The following is an 18,974-nucleotide window of genomic DNA, read 5'->3' as shown; positions in this document are numbered from 1 at the left end:
GGAAAAATATCAGCCATTATTTCTTCAAGCTCTTTTTCTGTGCACTCGTGCTTCCCTTCTCCTTGCAGGATTCCAGTTACACCAATTCTCACGCACCCAACCTTGTTTCTCACTCACTGACATGGTTACTTACTCTCTTTCTTCCTTTTTTCTCCCACAGTCTCTATCGCTGTGTTGTCTTCTGCAGTGTCAGCCATTTATCCACCCAGCGCATCCTCCACCTCACACAGTAGTTTTCACAGCAGTAGTAGTCTGATTTTGGTCTTTTCGTGTCTTCAATAAGTCTACCTAATTTGGGGGCATCTAGAACACAGTCATAGTAACTGCTCTAACATCCTTGTCTGCCAATTCTGTGTCTGTTCTGGGCAGGTTTTGATTGATTGGTTAGTCTCCATATGATGACCTGCATTTCCCTGCTTTTTGCGTGGGAAGTTTTGCACGCAGCTTTTGATTGTCCTTTGGCGTGGTGATTTTTGCCTGGTTGCCAGACCTGGTGCATTTTACTTTTCAGTGGATGGACATGTTTCTACTTCTGTAAATGTCCTCGACCTCTGTCCTGGGGCAGGAAGTCACGTGGAGGCAGCTGGTCCTCTCAGGTTCTCCTTGTAAGGCCTTCAGGCGGGTCTGGAGCTGGGCTCGTCCAGGCTGGTGAGCCCGGCAGAGGCAGGCCCGCTGTCTGCTCTGCCCAGCACCCTGTATCATGCGGTTGTCCAGTTCAGCTGGTGGAGTGGGAACTATTCCCAGGTCTGCGTGAGTGGAGCTATTCCCAGGTCTGCGTGAGTGAAAGGCAGTTTCCTAGAATCCTTCTAAGTGGTGCTTCCCGGGTAGCGTCCTCCCAGGAACGTGTTGATCAGCCCCCAGCTGGACACCCTGAGGTCCCCTGAAGACCTCTGGAGCCTCCTTTCTGTGAAGCACTTACCTTGCTGGTCCTCTGTCCTGCAAAGTCCAGCTGCCCAGCCCTCCTTGGACTCGCAGCTCTATCCCCTCAACTCAGGCAGTCAGCCAGACCCTGCCTGGCTCCCCTCCTGTGGCAGCAGTGAGCATGGACAGTGCTGGGGTCACTTCTTCTCGGGTTTACTGCTTCCAGTTGCTGACATCCAGTGCTTTGAAATCCTTGTTTCATGTTTTTGTCTGTGTTGGTTGTTTCAGATGGGAGGGTAAATCTACTTACTGTTGCTCCATCTCAGCCACTAGTGGAAGTCAGCTGTTGTGTTTTCAAGGCAAGTTTAGTGTGTGTATTCACATGCTGACGGGATTGATCTAGGCATGAGGGAGTGACCAAAAATGCGCCCACGCACACAGGACACACACTTACGTCTTGAAGGGACAGCAAGCCCTGAACACTGTGGAATCGTTGCTCTTCTTCCGCCACGGCTCTCTGGGCCAAGTGGTACGCGGCCAAGTAGCACACAGTTTTCTGCTCTTCGTCTTTCTCGTCTTGGGCGCACAACCTTCATAAGATGGAAGAGTGGAACTTAGAGCAGAAATAGCACAGCATTATGTCATCAGTGCTAACAACACATGTGGTATGTAATTTCTGTATAATTACGTTGCATAATTTTATTAGCACTTAAAATTTTATAATTAGATGTTGGACATATAAAGATATTCTCAATATAGCTTAACACAAAAATAAGTAGGCACACTATACTATTTTTATAAAAAATTAAATCTGTGCCTAACAGATCAGATGAACCAAACCACAGTGTTAATCATACTGATTTAAATACCTAATTTTCCTGTTTGTGCTTTTCTGCATTCCTCAATGTTCTACAATGACCATAAACTGTTTCTATAACAATAATAGGATTCAGGCTAGATTGCACAGGTGTCCAGGTTGCTTTTCCCTCACAGAGGCTGTTTTTAACAGCTTACATGTGATCTGCCTGTTGTGTTTTAAAATACCTGCGTGTACACCAAGCACTTGGTAGGCCGGGGCAGGGTGGAGGGTGGGGAGATGGGAGGAGAGTGTGTTTACTGAGGCTTCACCCAGTCCCTCTTCCCTCTGTGGAGGACAGCCCAGGACAGAGGGAGTCAGGCCAGCCCCTGCCCTGGGTAAGAGCGGGCCTCCGAGAGGTCACCTGAGGGCAGAGCCTGAGGCCAGAGCCAGTGCCAGCAGGTGTGTGGGTGTCCCTGAGGGAGGTAAGGGTGGCCAGGGAGTGGGGCCAGGAGGAGGCCGTGTTGGGGGCTGATGGGGGTTTGCCCCAGAGGAAAGCTGGGCATGTGGTCAGGAGGTGGGGGAAGTGGCAGTGGAGAGGAGGTTTCGAGGGGAGAAGGCAGGACGGGCCTGGGGAGGGGCTGCGTACAGGGACTGTCACTGAGCACACTGCAGGCTGGCCCCTGGCCCTGCACAGAGTGGCCTCCAGAGGGCCAGCTCTCGTTGTAGGCAGAATCTGCAGTGAGGCCCGCTCACCTCTTTATCTTTGCACGCTCCAGCTTTATATCCACACAGTGCTCTTGGTAGCCACAGCTGATGAACCTGTTCTCAATCTCCAACAAGTAGTCATCCATCTGGTTCAGCAGAAACGCGCGATCAGAAGGTTCGCCCTCAATTGGCTCCTGGGCGACTTGGATGCGGAGGCTCACAGACCTGCGGGGGCAATTCCTCTTTAGATGCTGCTGAGCACATGCCCTGAGGTAGCTGGTGGTTTCTGACAAAGTCAGCAACTCTAGGACAACATGGACCACCCATGTGGCTGCCACCAGCATCTCTAGCTTTCATCTAGGATGTGGGAAGAAACACCGTCGGGAGTGCTCCTTGAAAACCAGAAATAATGTAGGCCACATTCTTCGATCACAGTGAACAAAATTAGAAAGTAACAACCCCCCCCAGGCATTACATCCATTTGGAAATTCAAAACCACTCTTCTAAACAATCCTGAGCAGAAAAAAAAACCCACGTGGAAATGACAATCCATTCACATATCAAGTCTGGGGTGTGCTACCTCGTAGGGCTCAGAGGTGTGTTCATTAGGGAAGGAGACAGAAGGGGTGGGGATTAAGTGATCCGCTGAGAAAAGAAACGACAGCCATGAACAGCCCCCTCGCCAGCACAAAAAGAAGAGCTGAGCTAAGACGAAGCAGAAAATTAAAAAGCAAAAAGACACGGGCCCTGCTGCTTTGGTCATTGTCATTAAGACAAAAGCTACTTCTCTGAAAAAGTCGGGTTGTAACCTACAACTCTAATTTAGGAGAAGAGAGATGGCACAGATAAACTACAACGAGGGGCAAAGACCTATGCTGAAGACTTTGCAAGTTACAGGACAAGAAGCTGTGAACAGGGCTGGCCCCATGGCCGAATGGTTAAGTTCATGTGCTCCGCTTTGGTGACCCAGGGTTTCGCTGGTTCGGATCCTGGGCGCCGACATGGTACCGCTCGTCAGGCCACGTTGAGGTGGCGTCCCACATAGCACAACCAGAAAGGACCCATAACTAAAAATACACAACTATGTGCTGGGGGGATTTGGGGAGGAAAAAAGCAGAAAAAAAAAAAAAAGAAGATTGGCAACAGTTGTTAGCTTAGGTGCCAATCTTTAAAAAAAGAAAGAAGCTGTGAACATTTATACTAACAGCTGAAAATCCAGAGAAAACAATTTTCTAGGAGAATACAAATTACCAGAAAGATGGCTCAAAATACACTAAAAATCTGAAAGACGGATAACCATAGAGGAAATAGTAACACTCTTCCAAGTTCTGTCTCTAAAACGCCTGCGGCCTGCGTGCCAGCCCAGAAACCCTGCTGCTGCGGCCCCCTCATGAGGCTCAGACCACCAGCAGAGCAGAGACGAAAGGGGGGGCCGCCCCAGAGAGCCCCGTGCAACAGGACGGGACGCCCCCGACAGCCCACCAGCCAGGGTGGCGCCTGTTCCTAACCTCTGAGGTGACTACGGAAACCGACCTCATGCTTGATGGGAACTGAGAAGGTTCCCCGAGAAGTCAGGAACAAACCAGGCTGCCTGCATGCCCACCCCAAGGACAAGGCTCACTGGAAAGGAAGAGACACTGCCTCCAGGAGCCAGCAGGCCAAAGTCGAAGCCACCTCCCTGAGGGGCCAGGCAGCCAGAGGGGCTCGGGGACAGAAGGCTCTGTTTCTCAGAGAAGGTCTGAAGTAAGCACAGGACACGCTGGAGCTTTCTGGAGCTGGGTAGAAGGGTGTGGGTACCTGGCCCTCGATATGCAAGTCCAGGAACTTCACAAGTTTGAAATATGGCATGAAAACTACGAGATGGAAAAAGCAAACCAGACACTCATGTTAATTAACCGTTTTTCTTACAGAACATCACCTGGCTTCCAGGTCTGCGGCCATGAATTCCAACACAGACGATCGGTTAGGCCTTTCTTTCTTGAGAACTTTGAAGGCATCTATGAGTTTTTGAAACAGGTGGCAGACCTGAGGATGACACCGCCTTGGTGTCAGTGTGTCGCCCACAGGCCTCTGTCCCCGCTGGGCATGCCAACCACACCCAGGTACAGCCCGGGGCGCCTGTAGCTCCTCACCGCCACTTCTCTTCCTTCCTTTTCCGTGCACAAGAGCGCATCTGCCAGGGTCAGCGTCGACTTGTACCAAAACTCCTCACCTCCCCCCAGGAGCTGAGCCCTCTCTATCAGCTTCTTAGCTTGGCCATAGTTTCTCTCCTTGTTTGCCAGCTGTGCTAGAAGATACAGGCAGTTTGATTCTGCACAAGGATCCTCAAGCTCCTAAAAAAGATATTCATACGGAGATAGGATGGGGAGGAGGTGGGGGGAGAGAGTGAGCGGGAGAGACAGAGACAGAGAGACAGAGACATAGAGAGACAGTGTCAGAGACAGAGAGACAGAAACAGAGAGAGACAGACACAGAGAGAGTGAGAGACAGAGAGACAGACAGACAGAGAACGAGAGAGAGAGAGAAAGACAGGGAGAGATAGAGACAGAGAGACAGAGAGAGAGAGACAGAGAGAGAGACAGGCAGGCAGAGAGACAGACACAGAAAGAGTGAGAGACAGAGAGACAGAGAGAGAGAAAGACAGAGGACAGACAGAATGATGGAGAGAGAGGGAGGGAGAGAGGAGAGGGAGGGAGAAAGGAGAGGGAGAGAGGGAGTGCGTGAGCACCTCTAGCTATTGGGCCTTTCCACACCCACCATCCACCCAGCTTCTCTGACCACTGAAGAGGCGGCCCCATATTTGCCCTCAGGGCATGGGGGTGAGCTTGAGGCCTGTGCAGGTGTTAAAACCTACTTCCAGGGTTCTAGAACATGCTAATAGCCCTGAAAAGCCCCCTCCCTTCAGCAGCAGACTCCAGTGCCCTCTCAGGGTGCCGGCCCCGGGGCTAGGAGCACCCCTCCAGATGCTGGTCCAGGGCAGAGGGGCAGGTGACCTGGCCGAGCATCCACATCTGTTAGGCTTTCTCTACACTGGCTGGCCAGGGCTACCCTCACTCCCCATGCATTGCACACGGTCAGAGGTGGCCCGCAGGTGGGGTGAGGTGAGGGAAACTGCTGGCCTCTGGACTGAGCCCTGGCAGGAGGACCCAGGGCTTTGAGGTAGGAAGAGGAGCAGTCCACGGCGGCTGGGCCCAGAGAAAGCAGCCAGCATGTGACCCAAAGAGGCTGAAGTGGGGGGCCTGGTAGGCCTGAGACCTCTCATCCCAAGAGCCAGGGCCCCGGAAGGCAAGTGCAGGCGTGGGTGTGGCTGCAATGTGACAGTGGCCAGGGCAGGCAAAGCAGAGGTGGACATAGAGAGGAGGTGGGCGTAGAGGCTGGACAGGATCGGGGACAGCACCAGGAGCTGGTGGGTGGAGCCAGAGGGAAGAGGCTGAGAGCAGGTTCCTGTGGGAACCGTGTATGGGTGCAGGCACAGTCACCTCCTGAGGAGTGGATGGAGACAGGGGCCAGTCCCTGCAGACACGCGAGGGGAGACGTCATCACAGGGAGATGTCACCAAGGTCTGAGAGCCGAGACCCAGGGAGGAAGCCGAGGCGGGGGTGGAACCTGAGACTCGCAGACGTGGGGTGGGGGGCTCAGGGGCGTAGGCGAGGGGAGGACCCTGAAACAGAACAGCTAAGAGAGAGACAGAGAGCCAGGGAGCTGGGGTGGGTGGATGGCCAGGAGGGAAGGTGCCTGTGGGCAGGCTGCCAAGCAGACCTGGTCCCCTGCCTTGTGAGAGAAGGTTCAGGAGGGGTGGGTGGTGGCTGGGCGGAGGTGAGGACGACGGTGTGGGCAATTCCTTTATAGGGCCTGAGGGGGGACTGACGGGGAAGGTCAGGGATGCACAGGCACAGGCTTGGAGGCCAGATTGTGGCAAGAGGGTGGGTTTGATAAAGCAAAGGACTTCTGTTACAAACCAGCGCCAGCTCACAACGGCCCACTGCCTTCGGCCTCCGGGGTCAGAGCGGTGAGTCCCCATCCACCCTTTGCGGCTCTCGCCCCCAGGAGCTCCTCAAGGCCTGTGCTCCTCCTCCTCTGGTCTCAGAAAAGCCTGTGGCCACCAGAGTGCTGTCCCCACCCCGGGTCCCACCCTGTGCGTGCTCCCTTCATCAGCTGGCACAGCCTTCTCAGTCTCTTCCCCAGGCCACACTCCCTCTTGAGTCTGGTCTGCACACACCTGTCCCCACTGCCTGAAACAGAGATTGGAACCTCCCAAGGGCCATTTTTATAGTTTTATCAGGGACTTTTCTCTCTCTGGAGTTCTTCAAAACAAGTGACAACCTGTCTGGTCTGTAGCTGTGCCTCACCCTCCCAGTGGACGCAGTTCTGAATGCTGGATGGAGACGGAACCTCCTGTCTACAGGCTTTGGGGAGCAGCTGGCATGGGCAGGGCATGGGAGCTACAGTCTTTGGGAGGCGGGACGCACAAGTGGGCGGCTCCACTTTGCCCTGGATTTTTCCCAAGGGCATCTATCCTTGTCGGGGACAGAGCCCAGGAGGAAAGCCACAGCCCAGCTGGGAAGAGGAGGCTGGAGCTTGGGGCTTCCAGGGGTGGGGGTCACCACCGGCAGGGCCCAGGGATCTGTGCTCCAAGGCAGAGGAGGTTCCAGAAACCCAGCAGGCCCTAGTAGCAGGGGGCTGGAATGCAAGCCATTCCAAGGGAGCTTGGTCAGCCCAGGCTTTTCATGAGCCCCAGGGAGGCCACAGACACCTGCAAGGCCCCACAGGCCCCGACGCCTGGGCAGGTGTGGGCCCTTACCTGGAAGGCCAGGTACGCCTCCGACAGGAGCAGCCTTGCAGGCTGGTACAGGTCCATCTCAAGTAGAACCTCCGCTTTGAGGGTCCACAACTGGGGAAAGGATGTTCCATCCAGGCCTCTCCCCGTCTCTTCGTTTATCTTCAAAATCTGAAAGACACGGCAGGCCTGCACTGCCACCGCCTCTGATATCTGTGCCCACAGCTCCTCGGCAAAGGAGGTGGGAGCGCCTCCAAGGAGCCTGTGTCAGAGCAGGAGGCTGTGTCATCGGCCCAGGTTCCCACCAGGCCCTGTGCCTCTGTGAGTTTTCCCTCCTGGGACACCTGTCTCCTCTACACCTCACACCCAACCAAGCCCACCACCAAGTGTGTCAGAGCCGGTTCCTGGGCCTCTCCAACTCCCTCCCGGGCTCTGAATTCCGTATCCCCCCTACCCTGCCCCAGCTCCCTCCTCCTGGCCATCTTCCTGTACCAGGTAGCACCCTGACCAGCGTGCAGTGGTCACTGAGCTCTTGCAACTCAGCCTGATGCACGAGGGACCCTCAGCAGCCCTGGGTGCAGGTTGCGGGCTGAGCCTGTCCTGCAGGAGGAGCCAGCATGCTCTGAGGTCTTGGTGTTTTTCTACCCCGAGCATTGACTTTGGGAGCTCTCAAATGGAATCCCAGGGTGACAGGTCCTCTGTGACTTCAGAGCATGGGGTTGGGATGGTTACTTTCCTTTATGGGTGAGCCCATATGAGCTCAGCCCACCGTGTCAGGGAGAGCTTGTCAGGGGTCAGACCTCCTGGGCCCTCCCTTCCGGGCAACATTGTCTCTGCTGAGGACCCGTCTGTGCCCCCTCCAGCCCATCTTCTCTGAAGGGTTGCGTGGGCCCTGGCAGGCCTGTTCTGTGGTGGCTTGCAGGCTCGTCCTCTGGGGAATCCCAGGGCCCCGCAAGGAGGGGCTCACCCATTCCTAGGAAACCAGCACAAGGGTTTGGACCCAGTGCGCAGTTAAGACAAGTCCTGGCTCACTGGCTGGAGCTGCAGTCCTGTCACCACCCCCTGGGCTAGGACTGAGGCACTTCTGGCAGAGTGGGGTACCTTATCCCTCGCCATGAGGGGCTGCATCTCTGCTTGCTGGACTGCAGTTATGGCCTCATTCAGTGCTCGCAGACTCTCTTCTAATAGTGGTTCCTTGTCTTTCTCCTTCTTCAAGGCAATTTCTTTTCTGCAGCTAATATAAGTAAAATAGACAAGATGCCCAAGAAGAAAAACAATGGCCAAGAAATAACTGAAAATGTTCAATTTCATTAGTAACCAAAGAAATATAAATTAAAATAGCTGCAAGAAGCCACTATTCACTCACGTGTTTACAGAGATTTTAAAAAATTCCAATGACTTAGCGGCACATATGACTCCCAATTTTACGTTTCTAGGCCATTCTCTCTTCCAAATTCCGGACTCATGCATCCAGCTGCTAATCTGCTATCCTGACCTGGACGTTTAGTACGCATCTCAAACTCCGGAGCAGAACTCGCCCTGCCTGGAAAGGCAACTTTCCTCTGTGCGCTGGCGCCAACCCCAAGGGGCCCACACAGCTCCAGCTTCCCATTGTCTGTCCTCGTGGTGTGTCTTCAATTGCCACCTCCCTCACCTTCGCCACTCCAGCTGGACTCCTGTAAACTCTCCGTCCTCAGTCTCCCTCCCCTTGCACGGCCTCAGCCTCAGAGATGCCCGCACACAGGAGGGGTCAGTGAGTGATAAACTGCACCCACAACCAGGCACCGCCTCACCCCCGGGCCGAGGCCCCGCAACACCCACTGCCCGGTGGTGGTGAGAGATGGGGGCCAGGGGCTAGGAGAGGACACAGCCGGAGCAGGGCTGGCTGCCCAAGTCCTTCTTTCTTTACAGGTGAGCTTGTGTCAGCTGAGTCAGCAGCCAGGAGGATGCACCACAGGTCCCCTGAACGTACCTCGCCTGCTCCATCTCTCCAAGGTACATCTGCCCGACCACTTCCTCATGGTAGGCAGCTGCTTCTCGCAGCTTCAACTCGGAACAGACCAGGGCAAGTCTGGGGGCGAGAAGGAGTGTCAGCACCATCACAGTGAACACAGGGGATCAGTCAGGCTGCACTGGCCTTAGTGTGCTTGATAAAAATTGGTAAATGCAAACAGAGATGTATAATTTGATATTTTCAATAATTTTTAAAGCTAAGCAAAATTATTAGGGAAAAATAACAGGTGGCTCTATCAAATTTCAGGTGGAAAAACATTTCAACACCAGTTCAGGTATTTCACTCAGTAGGCACTTGTGTTTGCGTGTCAGGGTCCCCTTTAGGGAAAGGTGAGGCACCATGGGGCTCTGACCCCCGCCACAGCTCAGGCAGAGGCTGCTGTGATCCTTGTGTAAAGCGATTTTATTTGAAGTGATTTCAAGCCTACAGAAAAGTTGCTCAAACACTGCACAGAACCCCTGCTGGTCCTTCAGCCAGACCCCCTCGGCGGCCGCTTCGCCACTGCCTCCACTGCGCCTCTCCCTCGCACCCCCGCCCCCCACTTCTCTCTCCCCTTCTCTCTCTCTCTCTCTCTGTCTCTTTTTCTGGACTATTTGAGAGTAAGTTGAAGATACAATGCCCCTTTATTCTAATAGTGTGTATTTCCTTAGAACAATGATATTCTCTTAAGGACCAGGGAGAAATTTAAAAATAAAAATTCTATTTTTGTGTTCAAGTATTTTGATTTATTTGGCTTCAAAAATCATAGGGACTTTATTATTTACAGAAATAGTCAACTACAGAATTAATATTTTAATGCTGTTTGCTTTTACATTGCTGTGGGGAAACTTTCACTTTAGCCACTTAGACGCTTCCCAATTTCCCTGAAAGTAAAACAGGTGTACAGACCGAAGGTGGTAGAGATCTTTGAGGCTCTTGCTTTCTACCACGGAGGCTGCAATCACTACACCCATCTGCAGGACCGGGATTGTGAGCTCATCAAGGGACATCTTCTGCAGGGCCCTGACCAAGTGGTCCAGATAATATAAACTGTACGTCTACATAAATAGACAAGAAACATGTGAGGTCAGAGACGGGGAGGAAAGTCAGGCCACTTGCTCATCAGGTCTCTCTTTAAAGAACTCTGTCCTTCACAGTGCCCAGCACACGGATGATGTTCAACAAGCGGGTTTGTTGACCGAACGAATGGATGTTGTGCTCTCTTCCTTCTTGCCTTCAGTGGCTTTCACTTAGTCATGTGTAATTACCTATAATATTCAGCACCCAAGTTTAGCTAAAGATGCTCACAAAACAATCTGTTTATGTATTGATTCAAATTAACGTTTTTATTTTTTTCCACTAAAAACTACTGGTCCATTAGAAAACAGAACTTTTTATGTGCACAAACAACTGCTTTAAAATTTAACATAGATAGAGAAGAACTGATAATTCTTGTAAAGTCGGAATACGCTTTTTTTTTTTTTTTTGCTGAGGAAGATTCACCCTAAGGCTAACATCTGCACCAATCTTCCTCTATCTTGCATGTGGGTCACTGCCACAGCATGGCCGCCAATGAGTGGTGTAGGTCCATGCCTGGGAACTGAACCCGGCCCCTGAAGCAGACCACGCCAAACTCAACCACTAGGCCATGGGGCTGGTGCCAATGTTGGACTAAGTTTGATAAAACAATTATTCTTCAGTAGAAAATTAGAAGAGTTAGATGAACTATTTTAAAAATCTGCTTAAAAGCATGAAAGAGTGAATAATGCTGGGAAAAATTACTGGGCCAAGAGCTATAAAAAGATGGAAATCCAGAGACATGAACCTGGCCTATTGGGGTACATTTGTCCTGGGGGTGTCTGCTGATTGAAGAGGCAGCTGAGACGTTGAATGGTACTTCTGATTTTTTCTCTGCATAATGGACACAAAACACTGGAGCTGAGAGCCCACTAAAAGCTAAATGCCCAGGTTGCGTCCCCAAACAGTTGCACCTTAGAATTCAGGGTGATCTAGAAGCAGAGCAGCCCTCTCGGGGCCTACATCCAAGCCCAGGGGCATTTGCGTGGCCTGGAAAGCATGTGGTTCTTTGAGAGATTAATAATTGATAACTCCTGGCAAGGTTGATCAAGAAAGATGGGGTGGGGGAGCCACAGAAAGCTCTACAGATCCTACAGACCCCAAAAGGTCATAAACGAATATTAAGAACAACACTACATCAAATGGAAAATCCTAGAAAAACAAAGCCCACAAAAATTATTACAAGAAGAAATAGAAAATATGAAGAGCTCTATAACTATTAAATAAATTGGATCTGTAATTTAATATCTTCACAAATAGAAGACCTAGAGGCTTCACCAGGGAATTCCTCCAAACACTTAAGGAAGAAATAATTCATACAAATTCTCCCCAAGAATAGTAAAAAAAAAAAAACAGGGAATACTTCCTAACTGACTGAAAAGGTCAGGGTGACACTGTGATATAATAAGAAACACATATTTGACCTTTGTCCCTGGTTCCTGGTGCTGAGCTCCTAAAACCCTCAGGTGTCCCAACTGACGGGGGTGAGAGGAGCATCCTGTGCTACTCCTCAGCCCCTTCCAACAGCTCCTGAGTTCATGGTCATGACGAGACTTGTGGCAGCCCCTGGACAGCTCCAGGATGGGCTGGGGGCCAGAGGAACCAAGCTTGGGATCAGAGGGCTGGACCTCTGGGGACAGGAGAGGGGCTGGGGATGGATCAGTCACCAAGGCCAACGACCTCATACATCATGCCTGTGTCATGGAAACTCCACAAAAACCCTAAACAAAGGGGTCTGGAGAGCTTCTGGGTTGGTGGACACATTACCTGTCAGGAGGGTGGCGCATCCCCACTCCAGGGGACAGAGCTCCTGTGCTGGGGACCCTTCCAGACCCGCCCTGGACCTCCTTCTCTGGCTGTTCACTGCATCCTTTATACCATCCTTTACAACAAACCGACAATCGATAACAAGGTGCCTCCCTGAGCTCGGTGAGCTGGTACAGCAAGTCATCGAGCCTGAGGAGGAGTCACGGGAACCCCGGTTTTCAGCCAGGCCAGACAGAAGTGGGATGGCAGGGACCCAATCCTCATGATGGGCTCTGAAATGGGGGCAGTCTTGAGGGACTGAGCCCTTGACCTGTGGGGCCCGCTCTAACTCCAGGTAATTGGTGTCAGGACTGAGTTAATTTGTAGGACAGCCAGCTGGTGTCCACGGAGAACTGGCTGTTGGTGTGGAACTTCTGGTGTCAGAAGTGTTGGAACAAAACACAGTTCAGAGTCAGCATAACCTTTTGCCAAATCCTGACAAGGGTGTAGCATGACAGGGAAATCAAACACTCACCTTTCTCATGAACATAGAGGCAAACACCCCAAACAAGATATGAGCCAGTTTAACCTGACAACGCAGACATGAGTGCTGCCTCCAACCAAAGTGACTGCATTCTGACAGCCCTCAGAGAGAAACCAGCATAATTAAAGGAGTGAAGGAGACAAACATTACCCCTGGATGGATGGACACAAATTTCTGATAAAAATATACAGCCATTCATGATTAAAACTCATAGCAGGGGCTGGGCTGGTGGTGCAGTGGTTAAGTTCGCACATTCTGCTTCAGCAGCCTGGGGTTCACCAGTTCAGAGCCTGGGTGCAAACCTACACACTGCTTGTCAAGCCATGCTGTTGCAGGTGTCCTACATATAAAGCAGAGGTGGATGGGCAAAGATGTTAGCTCAGGGCCAGCCTTCCTCAGCAAAAGGAGGAGGGTTAGAGGTGGATGTTAGCTCAGGGCTAATCTTCCTCAAAAAAGAAAAAAAAACTCGTAGCAAATAGAAATAAAGGAACCTTCTCAGTCAATAAGGAATATCTATAAAAACCTACAAAAAACATCAATTATACTTAATAGTAAAATGTCAAAAACTCCCCCATTGAGATAGAGAGCAAGATAAGGGTGTATGCTGTCACCATTTTTATTCAACGTTATGCTGGAGGTCTTGGCCAGTAGAGTAAGGCAAGATAAGGAAATACAAGGTATAGTGATTGTAAAAATTGTTTACAGGAGTGACGTCATCATCATGGTGGAGTGAGCTTGCCTGGGACTCTCTCCCCTCCAACATACAACAAAAAGGAGCAACCATATTCCAACAGAAAACATCCTAATAGCACAGGAATCCTCAGAGACCCACAGCAGCCAAATGACGGAGGGCTGAGTTGCTGGAGCCCCCCTCGGAGAAGCTGGAACCGGGTAGGAGAGAACTTCGCTCCCTCCCCTAGAGACTGGGATTGCTGCCATGGGAGGCTCCCTGAGGGAAGGAGTGGGGGAGTGGTCGCACGTCCACAGGATCACCCAGGACTCCCTAACACCCTTGCAGCCTAGAGGGAAGCCCTCTAATGGGGTGAAAGCTTTCACGTGGGGTGACCTCGTCAAGCCAAGACCCCAGGAGACCAGATAGCGAGAGCTGATTGGGAAACCTTGGACTTCATGCAGGAGAAAGCACCACTCCTCTGATCTGTGCCACACCGCACCATCTTGGCTGAAGGCGGAGGGCTCAGAATACATGGCTCTCGACCCCCACCCAGTGGCGATAGGCGATAGTGGTAATGTCACAATGGGAAAAACCCATAGTTCCAGCATCCAGCAGTTCATCAAAACTCCAGACCAGAGAGAAAATGACACGCACTCAGAATTTAGTCCTAGGGATGCAGAAATAAGTAAACTAAACGACAATGAATTTAGAATAGCTATTGTCAAAAAACTCAATGAGGTAAAAGAGAATATAGAGAAACAATTCAACGAGTTCAGGAGCTACTTCGCAAAAGAGATTGAAACTATAAAGAAGAATCAATCAGAAACACTACAGATGAAAGACACAATGGAAGAGATAAAACAAAATACAGACTCCCTGAATGCTCGTGTGGACACCACAAGGAGCAAATCAGCATAACTGAAGATAGACATGGTGAAATGCTCCAGACAGAGGAGGAGAGGGAACTGAGACTAAAAGGAAATGAAGAAAGTCTCTGAGAAATATCCAACTCAATGAGGAAATGCAACATAAGAATTGTAGGTATCCAAGAAGGTGAAGAGAAGGAGAATGGAGCAGAAAGTGTGCTCAAAGAAATAATAGCAGAAAACTTCCAAAATCTAGGGAATGAGAGAGAAATGTGTGTGGAGGAAGCTTTCAGATCCCCTAGATTTGTCAATGTAAAAAGACCTACTGCAAGGCATATAGTAGTAAAACTGGCAAAAATGAATGACAAAGAAAGAATACTCAGGGCAGCAAGACAGAAGAAAATAACCTACAAAGGAACCCCTATCAGGCTTTCAGCAGATTTCTCTGCAGAAACCTTACAAGCTAGGAGAGAATGGAATGATATATTCAAAACTTTAAAACACAAAAATCTTCAGCCAAGAATACTCTATCCAGCAAAAATATCCTTCAGATATGAGGGAGAAATTAAATCTTTCCCAGACAAACAAAAGCTAAGAGAATTTGTAGCCATGAGAATCCCCCTACAAGAAATCCTCAAGAAGGCCCTCATACCTGAAAAAAGAAAAAAAAATGGAGAAAGGGGTCACAAAACACAGAGTAAGGAGACAAATAGATAGAATCAGAATAGGATAGAAAACATTCAACTATAGCATAAGGATAAAGGGAAAGAAAAAACAAAGACAATCTTGTCACTTTAACCACAAACTCACAACTCAAGTTGGAATAAGATATGAGAATAATAACTTAGGAGGGGAGGAGGAAAGGGACTGAATCAGTTTAGACTAAGGAAATAAGAAGCCATCAGAAAATGGACTATGCTATGCACAAGATTCTGAATACAAACTTCAGGGTAGCCACTAAACTAAAAAGCAGAAGAGAAACACAAAAAATAAATAAGAAAAAAAACTAAGAAACACAGCATAAGAAACTACAGAAATCAATGGGTAGACCAAAACACACAGGATGAAAAACAAAGGAAATGCAGGAAAACTGGAAAACGAGTGACAGAATGATGGAATTAAGCCCTCATACATAAATAATCACCCTCAATGTAAATGGATTGAACTCTCCAATAAAAAGACACAGAGTGGCAAGATAGATTAAAGAACAAGATCCAACAGTTTGTTGCCTCGAGGAAACACATCTCATCTCCAATGACAAATACAGGCTCAGAGTGAAGGGGTGGAAGACGATACTCCAAGATAATGGCAAACCAAAGAAAGCAGTTGTCGTAATACTTATATCAGACAAAGTAGACTTCAAGATAAGGCGGGTAAGGAGAAATAAAGAGGGGCAATATATAATGATCAAAGGGACACTCCATCAAGAAGAAATAATGCCTATAAATATCTATGCACCCAACGCAGGAGCACCAAAGTTCATAAAGCAACTAGCAACAAAAAGAAGATATTATCAAAAATAACACAATAATAGTAGGTGACCTCAACACCCCACTCACATCATTGGACAGATCATCCAGACAGAAAATCAACAAGGAAACAGTGGAATTAAAAGAAAAGCTAAACCATTTGGACTTAATAGACATATATAGAACACTCCATCCAAAAACAGCAGAATACACATTCTTCTCAAGTGTGCATGGAACATTCTCAAGGATAGACCATATGTTGGGAAACAAGGCAAGCCTCTATAAATTTAAAAAAATTGAAATAATAACAAGCATCTTCTCTGATCATAATGCTATAAAGCTAGAAATTAATTACAAGAAAAAAGCTGAGAGAGAGACAAAGATGTGGTGATTGAACAACATGCTATTGAACAAGCAATGGATCATTGAAGAAATTAAAGAAAAAATAAAAAAACACCTGAAGACAAATGAAAATGATAACATCCCACACCAACACATATGGGGTACAGCAAAAGCTGTATTAAGAGGGAAATTCACTGCAATACAGGCACACCTTAACAAACAAGAAAAATCCCAAATAAGCAATCTCAAATTACACCTAACTGAATTAGAAAAAGAAGAACAAACAAAGCCCAAAGTCAGCAGAAAAAGAGAAATAACAAAAATCAGAGCAGAAATAAATGCTATTGAAACAAAAAGGCAGTAGAAAGGATCAATGAAACAAAGAGCTGGTTCTTTGAGAAGACAAATAAAATTAACAAACCCCTAGCCAGACTTACAAAGAAAAAAAGAGAGAAAGCTCAAATAAACAAAATCAGAAATGAAAGAGGAGAAATAACAACAGACGCCACAGAAATACAACGGATTATAAGAGAATACTATGAAAAGCTATATGCCAACAAAATGGATAGCCTAGAGGAAATGGATAAATTTTTAGACTCTTACAACCTCCCAAAGCTAAGTAAGGAAGAAACAGACAATCTGAACAGACCAAGGACAAGGAAAGAGATTGAAACAGCAATCAAAAGCATCCCAAAGAATAAAAGCCCAGAACCAGATGGCTTTCCTGGGGAATTCCACCAAACTTTCAGAGAGGATTTAATGCCTATACTTTTCAAGCTATTCCAAAAAATTAGGGAGGATAGAACACTTCCTAACACATTCTATGAGGCCAACATCACTCTTATACCAAAGCCTGACAAGGACAGCACGAAAAAGGAGAACTACAGGCCAATATCACTGATGAACATAGATGCAAAAATTCTCAACAAAATTCCAGCAACCCGAATTCAGCAATACATCAAAAGGATCATACATCCCGATCAAGTAGGATTCATACCAGGGACACAGGGATGGTTCGACATCTGCAAATCAATCAACGTGATACACCACATCAACAAACTGAGGAATAAAAACCACATGATCATCTCAATAGATGCAGAGAAAGCATTTGACAAGATCCAACAGCCATTTATGATAAAAACTCTTAATAAAATGGGGATCGAAGGAAATTACCTCAACATAATAAAGGCCATATACGACAAACCCACAGCCAACATCATACTCAATGGGTAAAAACAGAGTGCCATCCCCCTGAGAACAGGAATGAGACAAGGATGCCCTCTATAACCACTCTTATTCAACACAATACTAGAGATTTTGGCCATAGCAATTAGGCAAGAGAAAGGAATAAAAGGAATCCAAATAGGGAGTGAAGAAGTGAAACTCGCTGTTCAAAATGACATGATCTTATACATAGAAAACCCCAAATAATCCATTGGAAAACGATTAGAAACAATCAACAACTACAGCAAAGTTGCAGGGTATAAAATCAACTTATATAAATCAGTAGCATTTCTATACTCTAATAACGAACTGACAGAAAACACAATACCATTCACAATCATAACAAAAAGAATAAAATACCTTGGGGTGAATTTAACTAAGGAAGTGAAAGACCTATACAACGAAAACTACAAGACTTTCCTGAAAGAAATTGATGATGACATAAAGAGATGGAAAGACTTTCCATGCACATGGATTGGAAGAATAAACATAGTTAAAATGTCCATACTACCTAAAGCAATGTACAGATTCAATGCAATCCCAACCAGAATCCCAATGACATTCTTTACAGAAATGGAACAAAGAATCCTAAAATTTGTATGGGGCAACAAAAGACCCAGAATTGCTAAAGCAATCCTGAGAAAAAAGAACAAAGATGGAGGCATCACAATCCCTGACTTCAAAACATACCACAAAGCTACAGTAATCAAAACAGCATGGTACTGGTACAAAAACAGGTGCACAGATCAATGGAACAGAATTGAAAGCCCAGAAATAAAACCACACATCTACGGACAGCTAACCTTTGATCAAGGAGCTGAGGGCCTTCAATGGAGAAAAGAAAATCTCTTCAACAAATGGTGCTGGGGAAACTGGCCAGCCACATGTAAAACAATGAAAATTGACCATTCTTTTTCACCATTCACAAAAATAAGCTCAAAATGGATCAAAAATCTAAAGGTAAGACCTGAAACCATAAGGCTTCTAGAAGAAAATATAGGCAGTACACTCTTTGACATCAGTATTAAAAGGATCTTTTTGGACACCATGTCTTCTCAGACAAAGGAAACAATAGAAAGAATAAACAAATGGGACTTCATCAGACTAAAAAGCTTCTTCAAGGCAAGGGAAAACAGGATTGAAACAAAAAACAACCCACTAATTGGGAAAAAATATTTGCAAGTCATATATCTGACAAATATATCTGACATATATCTCCATAATATATAAGGAACTCACATAACTCAACAACAAAAAATCAAACAACCCAATCAAAAAATGGGCGGGGGACATGAACAGACATTTCTCCAAAGAAGATATATGGATGGCCAATAAGCACATGAAAAGATGCTCATCATCACTGATCATCAGGGAAATGCAAATCAAAACTACACTAAGATATCGCCTTACAACCATTAGAATGGCAAAAATAACCAAAACAAAAAGTAACAAATGTTAGAGAGGTTGTGGAGAAAAAGGAACCCTCATACACTGCTGGTGGGAATGCAAACTGGTGCAGACACTATGGAAAACAGTATGGAGATTTCTCAAAAAATTAAAAATAGAAATAGCATATGACCCAGCCATCCCACTACTGGGTATCTATCCAAAGAACTTGAAATCAGCAATTCCAAAAGTCCCATGTACCCCTATGTTCATTGCAGCATTACTTACAATAGCCAAGATGTGGAAGCAACCTAAGTGCCCATCAACTGATGATTGGATAAAGAAAATATGGTGCATATATATATACAATGGAATACTACTCAGCCATAAAATAGGATACAATGGTCCCATTCACAACAACATGGATGGACCTTGAGGGTATTATGTTAAGTGAAATAAGCCAGATAGAGAAAGACAATCTCTGTATGACTCCACTCATATGTGGAAGTTAA

The 18,974-nt window shown here is 47.6% G+C and overlaps 1 protein-coding gene across 7 annotated transcripts in view; it reads right to left on the bottom strand.

Moving 5' to 3' along the window:
- The window catches only part of CFAP46 (cilia and flagella associated protein 46), a 136,711-nt gene that overhangs the window by 32,417 nt on the left and 85,320 nt on the right, over positions 1 to 18,974 (bottom strand). For all 7 annotated transcript variants that reach the window (XR_011506863.1, XM_014856853.3, XM_070520533.1 and 4 more), the window contains exons 32-39: positions 10,045 to 10,193; positions 9,115 to 9,213; positions 8,244 to 8,376; positions 7,167 to 7,313; positions 4,498 to 4,698; positions 4,284 to 4,390; positions 2,414 to 2,590; positions 1,316 to 1,451 (exon numbers count right to left, since the gene is read on the bottom strand). Coding sequence is in view for 6 of the 7 variants with exons in the window: in XM_014856853.3 (XP_014712339.3) it covers positions 1,316 to 1,451; positions 2,414 to 2,590; positions 4,284 to 4,390; positions 4,498 to 4,698; positions 7,167 to 7,313; positions 8,244 to 8,376; positions 9,115 to 9,213; positions 10,045 to 10,193 (1,149 nt within the window). In the remaining variant the exon portion in view is untranslated. The remainder of the gene's footprint in view (positions 1 to 1,315; positions 1,452 to 2,413; positions 2,591 to 4,283; positions 4,391 to 4,497; positions 4,699 to 7,166; positions 7,314 to 8,243; positions 8,377 to 9,114; positions 9,214 to 10,044; positions 10,194 to 18,974) is intronic.

Source organism: Equus asinus, chromosome 2, assembly GCF_041296235.1.
Source record: "Equus asinus isolate D_3611 breed Donkey chromosome 2, EquAss-T2T_v2, whole genome shotgun sequence".
NCBI lineage: Eukaryota > Metazoa > Chordata > Mammalia > Perissodactyla > Equidae > Equus > Equus asinus.
This window is presented reverse-complemented; position numbering and strand designations above follow the sequence as displayed.